Here is a 19,783-nt window from a genome sequence, read left to right on the forward strand (position 1 = left end):
AGTTTGTCGTTGAGTTTGTGAGTCTGAGCCGTGTTACAAGGTTGGCAAAAGTATAATTTCTTTGATCTGTCAGTTGATTGAGTTGAGCTTTGGGATATTGAAAGCGAGAAGGCTGAAATGGCGCGCGACCGACGTGCATGTATTTCCAAGCTACAGAAACTTTGATCGTGCAACAAAGTCTAGTGGGGAACAGAAATGTTAACCCTTGAGCTTTAGAGTACAAAAATAAGTAGTCCAAGAACTATACCATAAGGAGCATAAAGTGATCTACTAATTTCGTCTTTTATACTTCCAGCGGCCAACTTTTCAGATACCCCAATGGAAACCCGCTCTCATTCAAGTATCTTAGCCCCTGTCGGTACATTTGCTGTGGCTGGGCCCATTCAGCGCGTCGCGTGGGTCTACGAGGCTGAAATTTTGGGACCGAACTGTTTGTTTGAGAAGGCGTCACTTTAACTAGACGTCTAGGATCGGATCCAAGCTCGAAAACTCGAGCTTCGTTTAACACTTTGGTTTATACTTCGGCCACGCAACTTTCCGGCATTTTCTGCCTTATCTCATGAGCGACACGAATAATTGATAGGCCTATGACGATACGGTAGTTTGATAATGCCAACCGTGAAGCGACACAAGGGCAGCGGCGCCGCCAAAGCGCAGCAACAGAGCGAACCCAAGCCCAAGTCTACCGATGGCCGGCCGACCCCAGCGGAGGTAGAGGAAGAGGAACATCAGTTCGTTCAACTTGCGCGAAAGCATTGGTTGAAGTCCGGCAAGAAGCCTGCAAAGCCAAAGGTCAAGAACGATGTTCTGAAGCAGCATATCTGGGATGTACTCGAACGCGAGGGCTTCCAGTACAAGCCTCTCTTGCTTCTTGAGAGTCTGCAGACTCTGGAAAGGTATATATGTCGCGGCAGGAAGCCTTGGGATCCAAGATGCTAACAAACGCCTGTCTAGCTATTTGTGGCCTGGCTACACTGAAGAAGCTTCCAATTTTCACGTTTTGTTGATTGCGCTCATCACAAATGTCAAGCACCGGGAGCATCTTGCGACATGGAGTAGGTAGCTTCTTCAATCCTGCGAAACTATTGTTAACCGTTGCCAGCGCTTTTCGAGGATCGACCCGCCGAGTTTTCTTCCCTCTTTCGCCGACTCTTGTCCATGATGATCGATCAAACACTATCTGTTACCCTTCGAACGCAACTCCTGTGTTTCTTCATCTATGCATTCCAGAGTCTCGATTGCACTCTTATCCGAAAAGAATGCGCCCCTCTTGTGTCGATTGGGATCTGGCACAACTTGTCGACCGAACAGTCTCGTGAAGCTAGCCTTGAGCAACTTCCTCATCTACGAAAGGCCTGGAAGGCTGCGCACAAGCGATACGACGCAGCTGATGAGCAAAATAAGGCGCGACTACGTTTTGAACGGTCCTGGCTTTATACACTCCTTCTTGACTTCCTAGGTCTGCTTTACACGCAAAATAGTAAAGCAGGTAAGTAAATTCGACGAATTCTCTGTCGCATGTAGCAACAGCTAACAACATCATAGACCAAGTGTTGTACTGCGAGCGATTCACCGAGTTTCTCACTGATCTCCAAAGTCAACTCCCGACAAGGCGCTATGTCAATGCCTTGGTCCAGGATCTACACATAATACCTGCTGCAAGACTATCACCAATGTTTAATGATGAGGAGAATACACTGCTTCGCGACCTACAAGCTCTCCTATCTCATTTCACTTTCTTCGACATCAATGATCAGACAGGTGCTCAATACAGCATAAAAGAGGCATATGACAAGCATTGCGAATCACTTGCAAAATTGCAACGCACTGCCTTGAAATATTTCCGAGAAAAGTTGACCGTCTTAGCCTTGTCCAACTATGGCGCTGTTGACCAGAGGCAAGAATTGGAGGCCTTGCTCCAGCCCTTGACAGACAAAGAGCTTTTGGAGCTGGTTTCGCTGCTAGGTTTCCGAACAGTATACCCTGATAGCCTCAGCCTCCCCATTGATCGCAAGTTGCTACTAGAAGTTGTCCTGTCCAACTTTGAGCGCAGGAAAACATTTCAAGAGGCTGCTCGATATATGAGTCTGGCGCCAACAGAAGAGACTTTGTTTGACAGCAGCTTTCAACAAGCCGAATCTTACGACGGATCGCATCCTATGGCTCTGCCTAAACTCAATCTGCAATATCTCTCCGTGGGCGACTTTCTGTGGCGAGCGCTTGTCCTTTACCGGTGCGAGTCTTTCTACGGAGTTCGTAAAGACATCGAAACTGCCCTACGGCGCTTACGTCCTGAGTCGAAGCGATCAGATGAAACCAATTTCGCGGGTTTCTCAAAGATGGCCATGCCCATCTCGAAACCGGCTATTCTGGAGGTTGTGCCACCTCTGGTGGGAGACGATAAACCATCAACGGTACGCGCTGAGGTTTCGTTCGACGTCCGGCGGCTAGGAGAAGGCGTTCGTAGAGAATGGGACTCTCTCAGGCAAGACGATGTTGTTTTCCTTATCGCAGTCGAACCATCGCCCACAAAGTCTGCCAGTAATGGCGGAGAAAGTCTCTCCGAATCTGAGCGACTGGGTGTAATCACTGTACGAACGGCTGAAATCCACCAAATCACTGACGATAAGGGTCGCCAGGTTCGAGATGGGGCTGGAACTCTTGACAGCAAGCGTCGCATCCAGCTCAAGCTCGACCCTCAAGCTTATAGCAAAGATGCTGAGCGGGCGGCCGCTGGGAAGCCTGATGTGTATGGCAAGATCAACCTACTACTCAGACGAGGGAGGAGGGAGAACAACTTCAAGCCCGTACTAGAATCCATTCGAAATTTGGTGCTGTCTGATGTACCTCTGCCGGAATGGCTCCATGAGGTGTTCCTTGGTTATGGCGACCCAGCAGGGGCTTACTATAAGAACCTACCAAATCGCGAACGCAAGGTAGACTTCAGGGATACTTTTCTTGACTGGCAGCATCTTGCTGAGAGTCTACCTGGCAAAATCATCGACCCAGGCGACGATGTTTCTGGTAGCTTTGGGCCACCGTATGTGCTCGAATCTGTCCAGAAACAGATCGAACCCCCATCCACTAAGCCTTCCAAGAAGCGACGCCGAGATGCCGACCCTGCCCTTATCGCTGAAATTGAGACGTTGAAGGTGTCAAGTTACAAGCCACCTAGCAATGGGCCATATCCCATTGATAACCCAAAGCTTAACTCAGTGCGATTTACCCCCGCTCAGATCGAGGCCATCACCTCCGGCACTCAGCCTGGATTGACCGTCATTGTTGGCCCCCCTGGCACAGGCAAAACAGATGTAGCCACACAGGTGATCAACAACATTTACCACAACTATCCTGAGCAGAAGACGTTATTACTCGCACATAGTAACCAGGCCCTCAACCAACTATTTGCGAAGATTGTTGCGCTGGATATCGATGAGCGACATCTATTGCGTCTGGGACACGGCGAAGAGGACCTTGACACAGAAGGAAACTTCAGCAAACATGGTCGAGTCGAATCTTTCCTAGAGAACCGAGACCGCTATCTTCTCGAAGTGAGGAAGCTAGCAACCAGCCTTGGCGCACCCGGAGCCCATGAGAATTCGGCCGAGACGGCTGGATATTTCAACAACGTTTATGTTGTTCCTGCATGGAATAGGTTTCAACTAGTCGCCAGTGACAATGCTTCTACCGTTTCTGATATTGTGGAAGCCTTCCCATTCCACGCATATTTTTCTGATGCCCCCCAGCCTCTCTTCCCCTCTGAGGGAGATAAAGAACAGGTTCTAGAGGTCGCCAAGGGTTGCTATCGTCACCTTTCCAAGATATTCTTAGAGTTGGCCGATGCACTTCCTTTCGAGATCCTTCGACGAGACCGCGACAAGGCAAACTACCTTTTAACTAGCGAGGCTCGTATTATTGCAATGACAACAACACACGCTGCTATTAGAAGAGGTGAGATTGCATCGCTGGGCTTCCAGTATGACAACGTTGTGATGGAGGAGGCTGCTCAAGTAACCGAAATCGAGACATTCTTGCCTTTGGCTATGCAGAAACCTCGTAACGGCAAGATGGGCCTTCAAAGAGTTGTTCTATGTGGAGACCACTTTCAAAACTCCCCAGTCATCCAGAGCTTGGCGTTCCGTCACTACGCCAACCTTGAACAGTCACTGTTTTCGAGACTGGTCAGACTTGGTGTGCCGACAGTCGCCCTCGACCAACAAGGACGTGCCCGTGCATCGATAGCGAGCCTTTACCAATGGCGTTATCCCAAGCTCGATAACCTCCCCACCGTGCAGACAAGTCCCGAATTTGTCAAGGCCAACGCTGGGTTTAAGTACGACTATCAGTTTATCAATGTGCCTGACTACAAGGGCCAGGGTGAGGCTGAACCTACGCCTCATTTCATTCAGAATCTCGGAGAAGCCGAGTACGCAGTTGCGATCTTCCAATACATGCGTCTCCTCGGATATCCCGCCGAGAAGATCACCATTCTCACAACTTATGCTGGCCAGCGAGCTCTCGTAAAGGATGTGTTGTCTCACAGATGCGGTCGAAATTCAGTTTTTGGTCTGCCAAAGGCGGTAGCTACGGTCGACAAATATCAGGGCGAGCAGAACGATTGTAAGTATATGGGCTAATTGTTGATTCCCGCCCCTCAACTAACATACTTCTTAGATATCATTCTGTCACTTACCCGAACGTCGCGTGTGGGTTATCTGCGCGATGTGCGACGCATGACGGTAGCTCTGTCCCGAGCACGACTTGGACTGTACATCCTTGGTCGCCGGGAGGTCTTTGAGGCCTGCCCTGAACTCCGACCTGCTTTTGACTTGTTGCTGCAGAGGCCAGACAAGCTTATGCTTGTAACAGGAGAACTTTGGCCTACACCAAGGGAAGTTACAGAGGAGCCCGGCGCAGTCGAAGGCGAGGTGCCAATGGAAGGAGTCGAGCACCTGGGCCAGTATGTCTTCGAAATGACCAAGACGAAAATGAAGCAGCTTCAGGAGGAGCGGGGGGAGCCCATCATTGAAGAGGAATTCGAGAACGGAGAAGGAGAATACGATAATGGCGAAGAGGATGACGAAGAAGACGACGTTGAAGCAGATATCTTGGAAGTTCGGGAGGGAGAGTGAACCGACCTGCTAGCTAAACACTAGACTAGTATGTTGTCCATTGTCCTCTGCTGGGTGATCCAGGAGGGAAACAAGTTCTACAGGTTTCGCAGAGCACAGGGCCATTGCAAAATTTATACATCTAAAGCCAGCGTATCAAAACATCGCCTGCGTTTAAACTACCGTTATCATAAGCTAGTGCAACCTCTTCAAGAAACAGTCTGATGGCAAAAAAAAAAATAGCATCAACTTTGTATCTGAATAATTTTATTGGCCCTGGTCAGACGCCACTGAAAGTATGGTCATTGTTACAGGGCGTACTCCGGTTCCTGCTATTCCGTTGATTGCGTTTCGTCTTAACCATGTGAGCAACTTTGATGTGTTTGTTGACTCAATAAGGCCATAATGTAAAGTAGGACGATCGGAAGGTGATGAACTACATTTCATGATCCCGCAAGACGAGACGAAGACAAACAAACGAGGCGTTGCCAAACAGGGACAAAGCTGGGAGATTACGAGAGTGCCTGTAGGCCATCCCTTAGTATAACGCAGGGCATCCAATATCTCATCTTATGCGGCTACTTATTGTCTTAGAATGATGATGGTTGTACTATGCCTGTTTGGTTAGTCACATATTAGGCAACGGTCAGTTTGCAGGGGATATGATTCCCTGAGAATATAGACTAGGACTGGAAACATGCAATACGATGTAAGCAAGAAGCAGGCGGAGTCTTGTCTCTGATGACTCCTTTTGTGAAAACATTATCTGTGCGTGACTAAAGTGTAAACAGAGACTGGCCATGCTCCATATGGAGAAAACAAAATAGATTGGCGAAGAGATGGGGTTGTAAGAGCTCAGACCTAGCAGAAGAAGCAAAACAATGTTTTATGGATATCAGATCAGGCCGACCGCTACCTTGGTTGCTTGGGCACGTAGTCTATGCCCAACCTACCTCCTATGTGCCTATGTAACAGATTAATAAACAATGCAACTGATCGAAGGGTCCTGCTGCAGATTGCGAGGCAAGATTATGCTTTCAGGCAGAACTGAGCCAGACATTAAGATTTATTGGGGTTTGTTTTTATCAAAAATTCGGATAAAAACATAGTTAACGTTTTTCTTGACTGCGTAGTATTTCTCCTTTAGATTCGCCCCTAATAACGTTACCTTGTCCTGGCAGCCTGTGTATGAGTTGGCATATGAGCATCATTGCTCATGTTAATGGTGTTGGTCGCTCCACTTCTATTATCCAGAAAAGGAAATACGAAGGACTGACAGTTTGGGCATCTGTGACAATGAAAAATCTCGCCCTTGTTCAGGTTGGGCTACGTACTGCCTGCTTCACACTGCCAAAGTAGCACATTGTTGCTTAGAGTAGCCGATATCCTCCTTTTCAAACCTGAATCGCATGTCCTTGACATCGAACCCCATGCCTGCCTGCCTGCCTGCCTGCCTGCCTGCCTGCCTGGTCCATGCGTGCTGCTATCAGTGTCACTCCACTCCATTGTGATTCACCTTTGTCGTTGTTTGATATCTTCTGATGTGCCGTCTGCTATGTAGAAATACTTTACAGAATAAGTAGCTGGCCGTTGGTCACTTACTGCACCCTATCAACCTCGAACATGTTCCGTTCGGGATTTCCTCTTCTGGACTTGCCTACCAATGACCAGATTTGAGGGTGAGGAACTAGAGTCATCCATGAATCATTTCTGGAGACGAGACGCAGCACAGACAGACCGGGCCCGCGGGTTGAATATCCGAGTTATCTGTGCCCTGGCTAGCCCAGCAACATGGAATGATGTATTGATAGAGTGTACGGATAAGTTTTAATTTAATAAGAGATAAAAGCAATGTTTATGCGATCACATATGCCGATGGCTTGTTGAACAGAATAGGACATCTGCTAACAAATGCATATTGTGTATGCATGTCATGTCTGTCACCCATGCCATAATGAGTAACTAGGTAGCATGTGATGATGATCAGTTAGAGCCAAAGAAAGAGTCACTGCAACACCAATGAGTAATTCAACAAACAACCAGAACTGTTATCCTCAGGCATGGGTTGACGTTAGTTACCTAGGTAGTCGGTAGATCCGTCTGGAGTAGGCCGACACTTTGACCGCCACTGGCAAATTTTAGTTGCGTAACTTTGGTTGTGCTGCGCAACCAATATGCCATCTCAAGCCATGGCAGGAGGAAGCTTTTCATCAAACTTCCTCAGGCAGGCTATTAGGTTATGTATAACCTCTAGTGTGCCCTCGCCCACGGGCATGAACTTGGACTGACGTAGGTAGAGGTTAAATGGTCTCCGTTGGCGAATGAATGGATAGGCTACTTAGGTTGGTTAACCAATAAACTAGTCTAGGGATTGGGCTGGTAGGCTGGGTTACTTTGTATCCAGAAAAAAAAATAAAGAGGATAAAGAAAAATAATAATGAAGCGTGGGATGTCTCTGGGACAGTGTAGGATTGCCGCTTACTTGGCAGATGCTGACACTGTATATGCAGCCTGACAACACTGCATCAGCAAACTTAATGGGCTACTGACAGTGATTAACCTCAAAGCATAGCCCCTTGTGTGCGCTCTGAGCGTACAGTGTCGAAACCCAAAATCTTGTTTTTTTCTTTCTAAAACAAGCCCTTCCCTTCGCCCCTTCCCCCATCCTTCTCATAGACTGCTGCCCAAATTTTTTTGCTGGCTTCTTCTAAAATCCTCACCAACAATTCAACCTCCCTGGTCCGGTGGAAAAATCTTTCTTTCTAACCAGACTCAGTATTGGATCCCGTCCTGTGTAATACCATCATCACAGAGACCATCTCCCCTCTCCTCGATTTTTTTTCTGTCGCCACGCAGGATCGTAGCTTGTCTCGCCTCCCAACTGACTGACTGCCTACCTATTCTTCATCGTTGGTACGACTCCATTCCCTGAACTCCGTCGTCAACCTCTCCTTGAGCGAGCTGCGTTTCGGTTATACCGCTGCGTCTTTTCTCGAGATCTCTTTGTTGAGATTGAGGTATTATTTTTCTCACCCATCACCCCGAAAAAAATAAAAATAAAAAGAGGAAACCTTGTGCGTCTCCTCTCATTGACGACTCTTGTTGCCCCGCCTGCAACTTCGAACAATTCGACGAGTCCCGGCCCCGGCGCCATCTATTCCGCTTTCTCCCTCGACGCCCACAAAAAAAATTATCTAAACACCACCACTTTCTCGCATCGCGAACGAGCGTCACCGAATTCCCCTTATGACGCCGCCTGCCAACCAGCAGAACTCCACCCCTGCGAACAATACTCCCGCGACTACGACTTCGTATGCCTCAGCTGCAGGTGCGCCTAAGAAATCGAATCAGGCCCCTGTAGTCGCAACTGGATCCCACCCTGCCGCGGTGGTTGGAGGTTCGTCTTCATCGCAGAATGCGAAGGACGCTTCATCGTCTCCTGTAAACGGCAAGCCAGCCGTCGCCCCCGCTGTCCCTCGTAGCAGCGCCAACATCAACGGATCCGACCACTCTCGCAAAAGCTCAGTCACCATGGCTGCGAACGCTCCCAACAATTTTGTCGCCAACGGTGGCCCTGTCGGTGGTGCCAAATCAAACATTCAGTTCGGTTTCGACTCTCCCGCAATGGCTAACAGCACGCCCCAGTCCACCAGTGCTGCACCTATTCCCATTCCTGGTGGAGGCAACGCCCGAGTTCCCTCGCCCGCTCACTCACCTTCACCCATTCCTCAACCCTCTGCCAGCGGTGGCCGACCTCCTTCCGGTCTTCAGCAGGCAAGCGGAACCATGACATTCGGTAGTCTTGGTAGCGATGGCGAGGTAAGTCCACATTCTTAAGCGTCAACCTTGCTTGAAATCATTACTGACCTGTTACAGCGCCACATGAGACCAGGTTCCGTTTCTAACAACCCTAACGCACAATCCGGAGCCCACTTCCGACGCGAATCTGGCCATTCTGCACAAGGCGATGGTGCTGGACGAGGCAACTTCCAGGCTCAAGGTGGTCGAGGTCGTGGTTTCAACCCTCACGGAAACAGCTTCAATCCCCAAATGGGCTACCCTCCCAACAACCAGTACCGCAACGGTCCCGGTCAAGGTCGTGGCATGCCCGCAGCCTTCCAGCCTCAGCCTCGCTACCCGAACTCTCCTCAACCAGCTCGAAGCCCGGCTCTTGTTCCTTCCATGCCAGGTACCCCCAACATGGGGACTGCCAACATGCAACCCAACATGGCGATGGCGACACCTCCTCAATACCATTACCCGCCTCCTATGGCTCAGCAGCATCAACAAGTACAGTACCCCCCTTCTCAAATTTATAAGGCTCTATCAAAGAACAATAAAAAGAGTAAACCAAAACGTGGCGAACTGGAAAAGTTGGTCCAGATCGCCCGTCCGCAAGATTGTTCGCGAGATCTGCATGATGATGAGCTCAACCAATCTCGGCGTTTCAGTAGACGTCCAGATCAACCGCAGCGAGAACAAAACGTCAGCAGCACTCGTCGATCATCTTCGGGCCAGCCCAAAAACACTCCTCCACCTCTTGGTTTGAGCATTGCACCTGCTTCCGACATGTCACCTAAAGATGAATTTTATGATTCCTTGCTAACTTTGAAAAATCAGAATTACGGCTACCCCCCTGCACCGCAGCAAGTGGATGGTTATGGACGTCCGATTGGGGCGATGCAGTACAACTATGGCAATATGCCGTACATGGCTCCTCCTCAAACTAACTCTCCTAACTTTAACCAAAACTTCGCCTCGCCGTTTCAACAACACAGCCACAGCATGTCCCGAACTCCCTCTCAGCCTGAGAGGCCCCCGAGCGCCAGCCAGCAGAACACTCCTCTCATCGTCTCCTCTACTCCTCAGCCCCAGAACTCCTCCCTTAAGCCCACCGCAAACAGCTTTAAGGTGCCTAAGAAGAGCGCCGCCATTCAAATCAAGAATGCTGCTGGTGAAGTGATTGACACATCGTCTTTCAAGACTCCTGCCTCCCCTGCATCCAGCATCCAACAATCCAAGACTCCCCCTGTTGTTGCATCTTCGGCTACTCCACCCCCCAAGACAGCTACTCCATCACATGGCCGCACTGATAGCCATGCCGCTCCCAAGACTGCTAAGCAGATTCAGGACGAGCTCAAGGAGAAGATCAAGCAAGCCACTCAGGCAGAGGAAAAGCCCAAGCCCGCAGAGCAGCCCGAAGCGAAGCCCGAAGACAAGCCTGCTGAGCAGTCCGAGGTCAGGCCTACCGAGAGCAAGGTTGAGTCTGCACCTGCTGCCAAGGTGGAGTCGGAAAGCCAGGCTAGCTCTGAGACCAAGGCACCCGAGCCCGTCAAGGTTGAGGAGCTTAAGAAGGAGGAGCCTAAGAAGGAGGAGCCCAAGACGGCGGAAGAGCCTACAAAGAGTGGCGATCCTGAAGAGGATGAAATGGAGCGCATGATCCGTGAGATGGAAGAGGAGGATGCTCGCCGCGAAAAGGCCGAGGAAGAGCATCGCAAGAAGCGCGAGGCTGAGAAGGCTGCTGCCAAGGAACAGGAAGAAAAGGACCGTGCTAAGAACACTGCTGAGGCAGACCGCAAACTTCGAGAACAGGAGCGCGAGATGGAACGGCTCGAAGAGGAGCGAGAGAAGCGTCGCCAACAGGGTGAATCATCCGGTACACCTAGTCTCTCGATTGCCGAGCTCCTCGCTCGAGAGCGAAGCGGCAAGGGCGCCGAACCTGCCAAGGTTGAGTCTGTTACCGACAAGCTTGCTAGCATGAAGATTGGAGGTGATAAGCCTACAGATGCTGCTGGTTCTAAACCTGAGAAGCGCGGTGCAAAGCCTGCTGCTCTCAACTTGAGCCCTCTCAACACTAAGCCAGTAGAGCCTGCTCAGCCCAGCGCTGCTCTCCAGTCTCTCAAGTCAGCCCGCTTCTTGAAGGTCATTGAGCAAGATATCTACCCTGAAGGTATCAAGTCGCCCAACCCCTCTCTCAACGCCGCTGTCCAAAGCAAGGGTAAGAGTTTCAAGTACGATTCCAACTTCTTGTTGCAATTCCAGAAGGTCTTTACCGAACAGCCATCTCTCGAGTTCCACCAGCAGGTCAAGTCCCTTATCGGCGATGAGCGTTCCAGGACTAACACCCCTGGTGGCTCTGGCCGTGGTTCTCGTGGTGCAAACACTCCCGGCCCCATGGGTGGATTCCCTGGCATGGGTAACTTTAATGCACCTTCTGGCAGCACTCTCCCCCCTGGCAGCACTTCGATGTCCCGCTTTGCCATGTCCAACCAGCGACCTGGTGGTCCCATGGGTTCTCTGGGCCGCTCCAACACTGGTGGCTTCCCTTCAGGTGGTTCGCGAGCTGGATCTCAAGTGCCGAACTCCCCACGAGGCTCTCGTCGTGGCCGTGGTAGCAACAACCGTGGCGAAGCTGCCAAGGAGGCCCAGGCTGCTAAGACCATGCCTTTGACCGCCGGCATGGACCTTAAGCCTATTGTACAATCTGCTACTGGTTGGAAGCCTACAAGTATAGGCAAACCTCCCAGCGCAGCCGCTGCTGCCCCTGGTGGCCATATGGAACCTGATATGGTCCAACGAAAGGTTAAGGCTGCTCTGAATAAAATGACACCCGAGAAGTTCGACAGAATTGCCGATCAGATCCTACTCATTGCTTCTCAGTCCAAGGAGGAGGCAGATGGCCGTACACTCCGACAGGTCATCCAGCTTACCTTTGAGAAGGCCACTGACGAGGCTCACTGGGCCTCGATGTATGCCAAGTTTTGCAAGCGCATGCTCGAGACTATGAGCCCCGAGGTTCGCGATGAGCGTATCAAGGACAAGAACGGTCAGGTAGTCAGTGGTGGCAACTTGTTCCGAAAGTACCTCCTCAACAGATGTCAGGAGGAGTTTGAGCGCGGCTGGACTGTCAACCTGCCCGAGAAGCCTTCCGAGGAAGACGATGGCAAGAAGACTGGTGAGGCTGCTCTGCTCTCCGACGAATACTACACGGCTGCTGCTGCCAAACGTCGTGGTCTTGGTCTTGTCCAGTTTATTGGTGAGCTTTATAAGCTCGGCATGCTTACTGAGCGTATCATGCACGAATGTGTGCACAAGCTCGTCGACTATAAGGGAATGCCTGACGAAGCTGAAGTTGAGTCGCTCAGCAAGCTACTTCGTACCATCGGAGGCAACCTTGACCAGACCGAAAAGGGTCGTCCCATGATGGATGCCTACTTCCAGCGCATCCAGAGCATGATGGATATTCCTGAGCTGCCTAGCCGACTCAAGTTCATGCTCCTGGATGTTATTGACCTTCGCCGGGCCAAATGGGTTTCCAAGGAAAATAACAAGGGACCCAAGACCCTCGAGGAGGTTCGTGCCGAGGCCGAAGCCGCGCAAGCTGCCAAGGCCCAGGAAGCAGCCCGCACCAACACACGAGGTGGCGGTGGTCGCCCTCCTGTCGGACGCGGTGATGCTCGCAACTTTTCTGGCGGTTACCAACAGCAGGCTGCCAGCAACCAGGTTGGTATGGACGACCTTCGCCGCCTCAAAGGCTCTGCCAACCGAACATCAAGTGCCAATCTCTCCCTTGGTCCCGCTTCCATGCTATCGTCTCGCAGTAACAGTGGAAGGCGCATGGGTCCTGGTTTCCTTGGCCCTCGTGGTGAGGATTCTGCCACTTCTTCACGAACTGGCACCCCCCCCACACGAGAGAACACCTCTCACTCTAATGCATTCAGGTATGTTTGCTCTCACTGAAGCATAACCAGACAAAGGACATAAGCTAACAGTTTCCCAGTCTTCTTGCTAACATGGAGAACGACCACCCGGCTTCGCCTCCCTCTACTTCTGCCTCACCTGCGATCTCGAAGGCTGTCCCTGCAGACAGCGATAAGAAAGAGAGCGAATAAAAGTATCCTTCCTTCGGTGTCTTGCATTTCGGCAGAATAGACGGGGCGGGGCTGTGTTTTTTTTTTGCATTTACAGGCTTTTTCCATCAGACGTGTCCCAAAAGTTGAGCACAGTTTCTTTTTCCTTTTTACAGAACTCATGATACCTTTGCCCATAGACGGACGGACATGATGCTCCTCACAGTGAGAGGCGACCCTCAAAAATTTCGGACCAGGGGATTTCTTACATTGATGTCATCGCCTACTCCTTTACCTCAGCCCGTTCCTGAGCATGCTTCGAGTGTGTTTCAGTTCTTTAATGTTGTGGAGGATTTTCGGCTCAAAGTGAATTTACGGCTGTCACTTGCCAGCATGTCGCTGGTTGTTTTATTCCATTTCCAGTGTGCTTTTCGAAGAAGGCGACGTGGTTTATTGATGGCGAGAAGTGGTACCATGACACCGCACCATCATATACATACGACTCAGGGAGGGTGGGAGGGAAGGCGGAGGTGGTGTTCAGGGAATATGCGATTGATTTGATTTCGGAATCCACGAGACGAATGAGGAACGTAATGCCAGGGCACAAACGAAATGGAATGAGCGGGACGCTGATGAATCATCAGCGCGTTCTGCATATTCTCGTTCCTACATGCGGGACAGCTTCTGGCCGTGCTTATGCCCATTCACTGGCTCTAGATGTTGCCCAAGGATTCAGGTCATGATAAGGCGGGAGAGGTTTACAAACAAGACCACGAATGATGATGATGACATGGGACGTATTTACCTCCCCTTATAGGCATGTGCATCTGTGTATCAAGAAGGAGGGCAGAGTTGTTAGTCAACGTCTCTGTCACTTGGTCTCCAGTGTATGTAAGGGCCTGGTCGAGCTTTGATGAAGGGTCTTTATGATGCTTTTTCTGTTTATCATCTGGAATCGAGGGAGCATGGAACACTAGCATGAAAATTTACATATATGTTCAAATTTTGCCGTCGCTGCAACGAACGTGAAGTCAGATTGCATTAGTGGTGATTTGTATAGGTTGGTATCCATTTGTGTCAGGTAGTATGACCGCAAGGTAAATAGAACATGCGAATCTTGTTCTCAAGAGGCAATTACTGTTGCTACTTAGTTTATTTTAAATATGTAAAGGGTAATTGTGAAAAATAGAGTAATGCTTTGTTCATCTTAAAACTCCCCAAACTCCATTTCAGTTGCTCTTCTGCCTCTCTCGGTCCTCCGCGAAACCTGACGATCTCTATAGAAATCCTGCTCATAAAACATGACACGCTCGTGACGCCGCTTATCCAATTATCCATTTCCCATTTCTCAGTAAACCTACTCAAACACATCCATCCATATTTTCCATCACTCATGCGAGTGGCTTGAATCCCAACTTGGTGAACAGAGTATCCATAGCTACCCATTGACGACCGCACTTGTCAAGATACTTGTCAATAACACCCTTGATATTTCCGAAACGCACGCGGTTGTGTTCGGCCAGCGCAAGGATATTTTCGCGGTCTGGCCTGGACATTTCTGTAGCTGCAGCTTTGGTCTTGGCCTTGTCTACATCCCAGAGACTGGCAAAGTAGAGTAGCTGGGTGTAGATTGCCTTCTCTGTATACTCGTACCGCATTCGACCAAGACAGTCTCGTGCAAATCCCTTAGGTCCAAGGCAACGAGAGCCGTAGACGCTCATTTGACGAGTACGGTTACCGCACTGAGTATCATCACAGATAAGCCAACCCTCATAATACCGACTTGTTTGGGTACGGATGGCGTGCTCCATTTGAGCAACAACCGAAAGTGTTGAGATAAGAGCACCGCAGGAGCTGCAGAGGACACCTGACTGTGATACTCTCTCAGGGGTTACGGTGAGGCCTTCAAAAATGGATGAGGCTTTGCACTTCCGACAACGCAAGGACAGACGGGCGCAATCACCGAAACGAACTTCGTCTGGAATTTGAGAGTCCAATGGGTGGATTTCAAGATCGTTGCTTGAGCTGTTTTGTTGGGTCTGGAATGAGCTATACCGCTTGATATCCAGACCAAGCTGCTCCGCCAGTTGTGAAGTCGATGTACCGACAATGTTGGCGCAAAGACGCTCGACAGGTGGGAAGATCTGCTTGCCAATATACCATTCGACATCAGGTAACAGGGAAGGGTCTGCCTTGAGGTCGCCAGGAGTGTACGCTCGTTTAGGGGCAGGCTCGGAGCTATTGCTGTCGCCTGTAATCACATACGCTATGACATCTCCTTTGCGAACTGTTTTGCCTTTGGCCATTTCGCGAAGAGCGACTTGAACCTGAGGCATGGAATTGGCTTCGGGGTAGTCTTGGGGTGCCTTTCCAAGTTGTGTGTAGATGGTGTATTTCTGTACGGGAATACTCTGCTCGCGCATCTTGCCAGCAATTTCGTTCAAATACTCGTGAATTCGGGCAATGGAGACCTCGGTATCGTCACCAGAGAGGATCTCGTTTAGAAGGTGTTGAGAAATCTCTTTAGATAGAGCACAGTACTCTCGGCGCTTCATATCGAGACCTTTGACTTCCATCTTCTCAATGAACTTGCCATCCTTTTCCACAAGGTTGATGGCAGCATACTTCTTCTTGGCTTGGAGAAGGATTCGGCGGAAGACGTTGTCGATCTCGATCTCAAGAAGTTTGTATTGCTCGTTGACTGCTTTCTTGAAGTCATTACCGACCTTGAACGCATCGGCAACGTTGTCCACGTTGGCATTGATCATGACGGAATCAGTGTCACCGTAAATGACTTGCAGGGAATTACTCTCGGCAAGCTCTTTTGTGCTGCGAAGAATCTCGCGACCCTTGAAAGTGGTCAAGACAGCTAAAGGTCGAGCGTAGAAGCGTGACTTGGTGTATCCCAAACATCCGTACATAGAGTTGGCAGTCAGCTTCAGGGCAAGCTGCTTGATGTCCCATGTAGCCAACTCCTCTGGAGTGGCCTTCTTGTCTTTCATGAGACTCTTGACTTGGCGACGACGGCTAACAAGAGTTGCAATAAGCCTAGGGAGAATGCCCTGGTCTTGGTTGGTAGGAACCTCAGGGACTTCGTCATCTCCTTCTTTCTGCAGGAATGGTTAGCTGGGGCTCTGAAAGCGAATTAGAAATACTCACTGTATCTGGCCTATCTACTGTTGTGAAACAGATATTAAACTCTTGGATAATGGAAGGATACAGAGAGTTGAAGTCCATGACAAGTACAAACTTGTCGTACAGACCCTTTTCCGGCTCGAAAACCAGACCACCCTTATACTTGTCCTTCTTTTTTCCGTCGGCAGCCTCCCCTTCACGTTGTGCTTCTTCAGCGCGCTGTCGGCTGCGGAATGTCTGCTTGTCAGGACAGATGTACTTGTTGCGGTAAAATTCATGGAGCAAAATGTACTCGTTTCGTTCCGCACGAGTTCCCGTCAAGGTTCGTGCCCATGAGTTTCCTGCAAGGTTGGTTAAAACTTTGGTCAGGGGCAACATCTGAACACCCAGGGCCAAAGCTGCGATGTAGTGCGTATCAGCCTCCATGTGGGTGATGTAGTCGAGAAGACCTTGTTTTTCCTTGGCCCAGGTTTTCAGAGCATCCTCATTATCGAATTCACGGCGACGGTTATCGCCTGACAGATACAGGCTACACATTTCCGTTAAACTCCAGGACTGACACTTGAGCATGACCGACTTTCCAGCATCGTTGGCCAGATCACACATGAGACGACCCGAAAGAATTTGACGTTCAGCAAAGACATTGCCGCCTGTCTTGCCAATTGATGCTGGCCACTGTGTACGGCGGAGTCTGCCCAATCGAGACCACCCTGGAATCTTCTTTTCGTGCAAACGATTTAGAAGAACACTGTAGTCCACGCCTTCTAATTGGTGACCAAGGATGACATCCGGGTCAGCAACATCAACCTGGGCGAGGAAGAACGCAAGAATGTCAGCCTCTTGCTTTTTCAAGACAATCAAACCACGGTTTCTCTTCTTCGCAAGCTGATCAAAGCCCATAGGGAAAGACTGGCCATGTGGACGGATTACAGTGAAAGTCCGGCATGGCAGCTTCTCAGCAGGTGTAGTGTCAGCGAGGGACACCTTTTCGTAGATTCTTGCACTGATAGACAGAATCTCTTGTTTGTTGGCCTTCTCATTAAAGGCAGTTCTAAGTGCGACGCTCATAAGAGTCAAGGGAGGAGCATCAAGGTTGTCGGATTCGCTCAGGACAGAGACCATATTTGGGTGATCAGCCACAACCTCAAGCTTGCAGTGCGAAGCGTTCTTCAGCTTGTCAAAATCAGCGTCTTCGATCTTGAGCCAACATGGACCCATAATGTTCTTCCAGAGAACGAATTGCTCAAACAAGGAGGTGTTGCTCCCAAAGACGTGGGAATAGGTCTCACCGGGTCGGTTAGGGTCGACCTCTGGCTCTAGAATGGGGGTTAGCTGGTTGAACTGACCTGTAAAAGAGGATATTGTGACTTACTGTTGTAAGGGTAGAGAAGTTTCATATACTGAGCTTCTTTGGGAACATCGCGAAGTTCAAAGGCATACTTTCTTGTGCAAGCCTTGATCTTGTACATGCCGACGTTCATCTTGGTCATCATAGTGTCAATTTCGTCGTACACTTGCATCATCTCTACTTCCTCGCCCGTTTCCTCGCCGTCTTGCATGCGATGCTCGCGCGGCAGGAAATATAGTTTTCTCAAAATATTGTCCACTTTGACAAAACAGCTGACGTACGACTTTGTTTTCTTATTCAGCACTTTACCAAAGAGGCAAAGGCTACCATTGAGCTCTGTGTAATCGGTCCAGAAGAAGTTGAGACTGCCATCCTCCTCGATGGCATCTTTGTGGTCAATTTTCCCAATGCTCTTGGCTTCCGCTGGCGAGCTTGAGACAACATTGAGCCTCTCTGTCAAAGCATTCCACGAGGTGGGGTTTACTGAGGCAACGTTTGGCTTGACAGGAGAAGAACTGGCGGGGGTCGGGTTCGTTTCTGCCTTCAAGATTTTCTTGATCGGCCTTGAACTGGTCAAATTGACACTAGTTGTAGCGATAGCACCAGCGTGGGCAACCTCCATCATGTCCTCGTCATCGTCGTCTTTTGGTTCTTGTTTGATCTGAGCTTTCCTCTGCGCAACCTTTGCAGCCGGCGAAGAAGGTGCTGGGTCACTCATGGGGACGTCTGCGGTTTCCAATAGATCATCGTCGGCAGGAGGGAAGAAGTTGTCTTCGTCGTCGCGGGCTGGAGGGGGAGGGGATGACATTCGGGTATCGAGGATCTTCTTCTTCTTGGAAATGGGTTCGGGCGCGGGCGACAGAGCCCGGGCTTTACGGCGGCCACCACCAGATCTTTCGATTTTTGAGATACGGTTGGCAGGTTCTGGAATGTTGCTATCGACCTCTCCAAGTAGATCGGACAAAAAATCGTCATCGGCCTTTGTTTTTACAGCCTGATTTTAATTTAGTCGGTCGTTCTGAGTTATTGGAGAGAAGGTCTCGTACCTTTGGCTTCGGCTGCGTCTTGTTGGCGCCTTTGAAGTACTCGCTAATATCCCTATCGTTGGCATCTCGCTTGCTCTTCTCTTCTTGTCGACTCTTTTTTGCTGCATGATTTGTAAGTAAAGGGAGACGAGATAGGTTTAGCATTTTGGGGAACTAACCGGCCTTGCTAGGTCGTCCACGAACACCGGCCTCTTCTTCACTATCGGAATCGTAGGCCTGCACTCGATCCCAGTCTTCGCGGCCGTCATCTGCATAACCTTCGCCATTGTCATCGACAACAAAGTCATCCTGGTTCAATCTTTCTCGAACAACCTTCTTATATCCATCCTCATCAACTTCATCGTATAGATTATCAACGTCGGCGACTTGGTAATTATCGAAAGCCTTCTTGCCAGAAGCCCGAAGGGCCTTGAGCTCAGCGAGCCGAGCCCTGTGAGACATGACGAGAATGAGAGTTTAGACCGATGGCATATCAGCAAGAGAACAAAATGAGAGTAGAGAATTGAATCTGATGATGATATATTGTGGCGCCTTGTTTGTCGTTTCGTTGTAGGGAGTTGTCAATATTGAGCCTGGAAGTGGTGGAGGGACGGACTTGGTCCCCTGGTAACGAGTACTGCTCATTTAGAAAAGTGGTCACGGCAGACGCGTCGAAAGCGCGTTCACTTTCGCGATTTCCCCGTCAACGGTGGGGCCATCTATAAAGTGCTCTGTCGCGAGAGTGGCCAATAGGGTGGTTCTGGAAATTTAGGCGCTGACCTACTAAGTGCTCAAGTACCCCGCGCTAGAGACACCTGTGTATAAAAGCATGCATAAAATAACCACTTTACGCGACTTTATTAATGTTAGTGTCATGATTATTGTAGGAGTGTCTAAAGGGAAACTAGCATATATCTATCTATCTAGTTGCTTAAACTCTGCTCCATGTTAGTGAAGATGATTGTCGAAGAGACTCACTTTAAACCACACGCTAGATACTGTATTCGATGTTTTTGAATGTCTGTAGAAACGTATTGTTCAGGTTGAAACATCCACCTGCTTGAGTACCTTCCTTTTGGTATCCAAGTTATTTTCGAGCCGGTAGCGATTGGCTAGTTAGGCTGTCATTGGGTAGGTAGTTCCTTCTATAACTAGACGGAAACTCTACCTTGTCCATTAGAAGCATGCAGACCCCAGAGGCACCTACTATGTATAATACCCCTACCTACCATCTAAAATAATCCTTCATTTAACAATATCAACAGATATACATGACGGTTGATCTCTTGGATTATCCCCCAAAAATCATTATCC

General features: G+C 49.6%; 3 protein-coding genes across 3 annotated transcripts; 2 read left to right on the forward strand and 1 right to left on the reverse strand.

Annotated features, from left to right (window-relative positions):
• Nucleotides 1-609: 609 nt before the first annotated feature.
• FSST1_010926 (RNA helicase aquarius) lies at nucleotides 610-5,132 on the forward strand (the record flags this gene model as incomplete). The annotated part of the gene is made up of 5 exons (XM_083234008.1): nucleotides 610-896; nucleotides 955-1,055; nucleotides 1,103-1,489; nucleotides 1,546-4,620; nucleotides 4,675-5,132. The coding sequence occupies 5 exons, from the start codon at nucleotides 610-612 to the stop codon at nucleotides 5,130-5,132; spliced, it is 4,308 nt and encodes a 1,435-aa protein (XP_083080622.1).
• A 3,225-nt stretch (nucleotides 5,133-8,357) lies between these two features.
• On the forward strand, nucleotides 8,358-13,003 carry FSST1_010927 (uncharacterized protein; the record flags this gene model as incomplete). The annotated part of the gene is made up of 3 exons (XM_083234009.1): nucleotides 8,358-8,930; nucleotides 8,988-12,832; nucleotides 12,892-13,003. The coding sequence occupies 3 exons, from the start codon at nucleotides 8,358-8,360 to the stop codon at nucleotides 13,001-13,003; spliced, it is 4,530 nt and encodes a 1,509-aa protein (XP_083080623.1).
• Nucleotides 13,004-14,352: 1,349 nt separating this feature from the next.
• On the reverse strand, nucleotides 14,353-18,931 carry FSST1_010928 (DNA-directed DNA polymerase alpha catalytic subunit POL1; the record flags this gene model as incomplete). Its single annotated transcript, XM_083234010.1, has 5 exons — nucleotides 14,353-16,071; nucleotides 16,121-17,412; nucleotides 17,469-18,438; nucleotides 18,491-18,591; nucleotides 18,649-18,931. 5 exons carry the CDS (start codon nucleotides 18,929-18,931, stop codon nucleotides 14,353-14,355), a joined length of 4,365 nt encoding a protein of 1,454 aa, XP_083080624.1.
• Between the last annotated feature and the right edge of the window lie 852 nt (nucleotides 18,932-19,783).

Source organism: Fusarium sambucinum, chromosome III, assembly GCF_050947815.1.
Source record: "Fusarium sambucinum isolate potato_lamoka chromosome III, whole genome shotgun sequence".
NCBI lineage: Eukaryota > Fungi > Ascomycota > Sordariomycetes > Hypocreales > Nectriaceae > Fusarium > Fusarium sambucinum.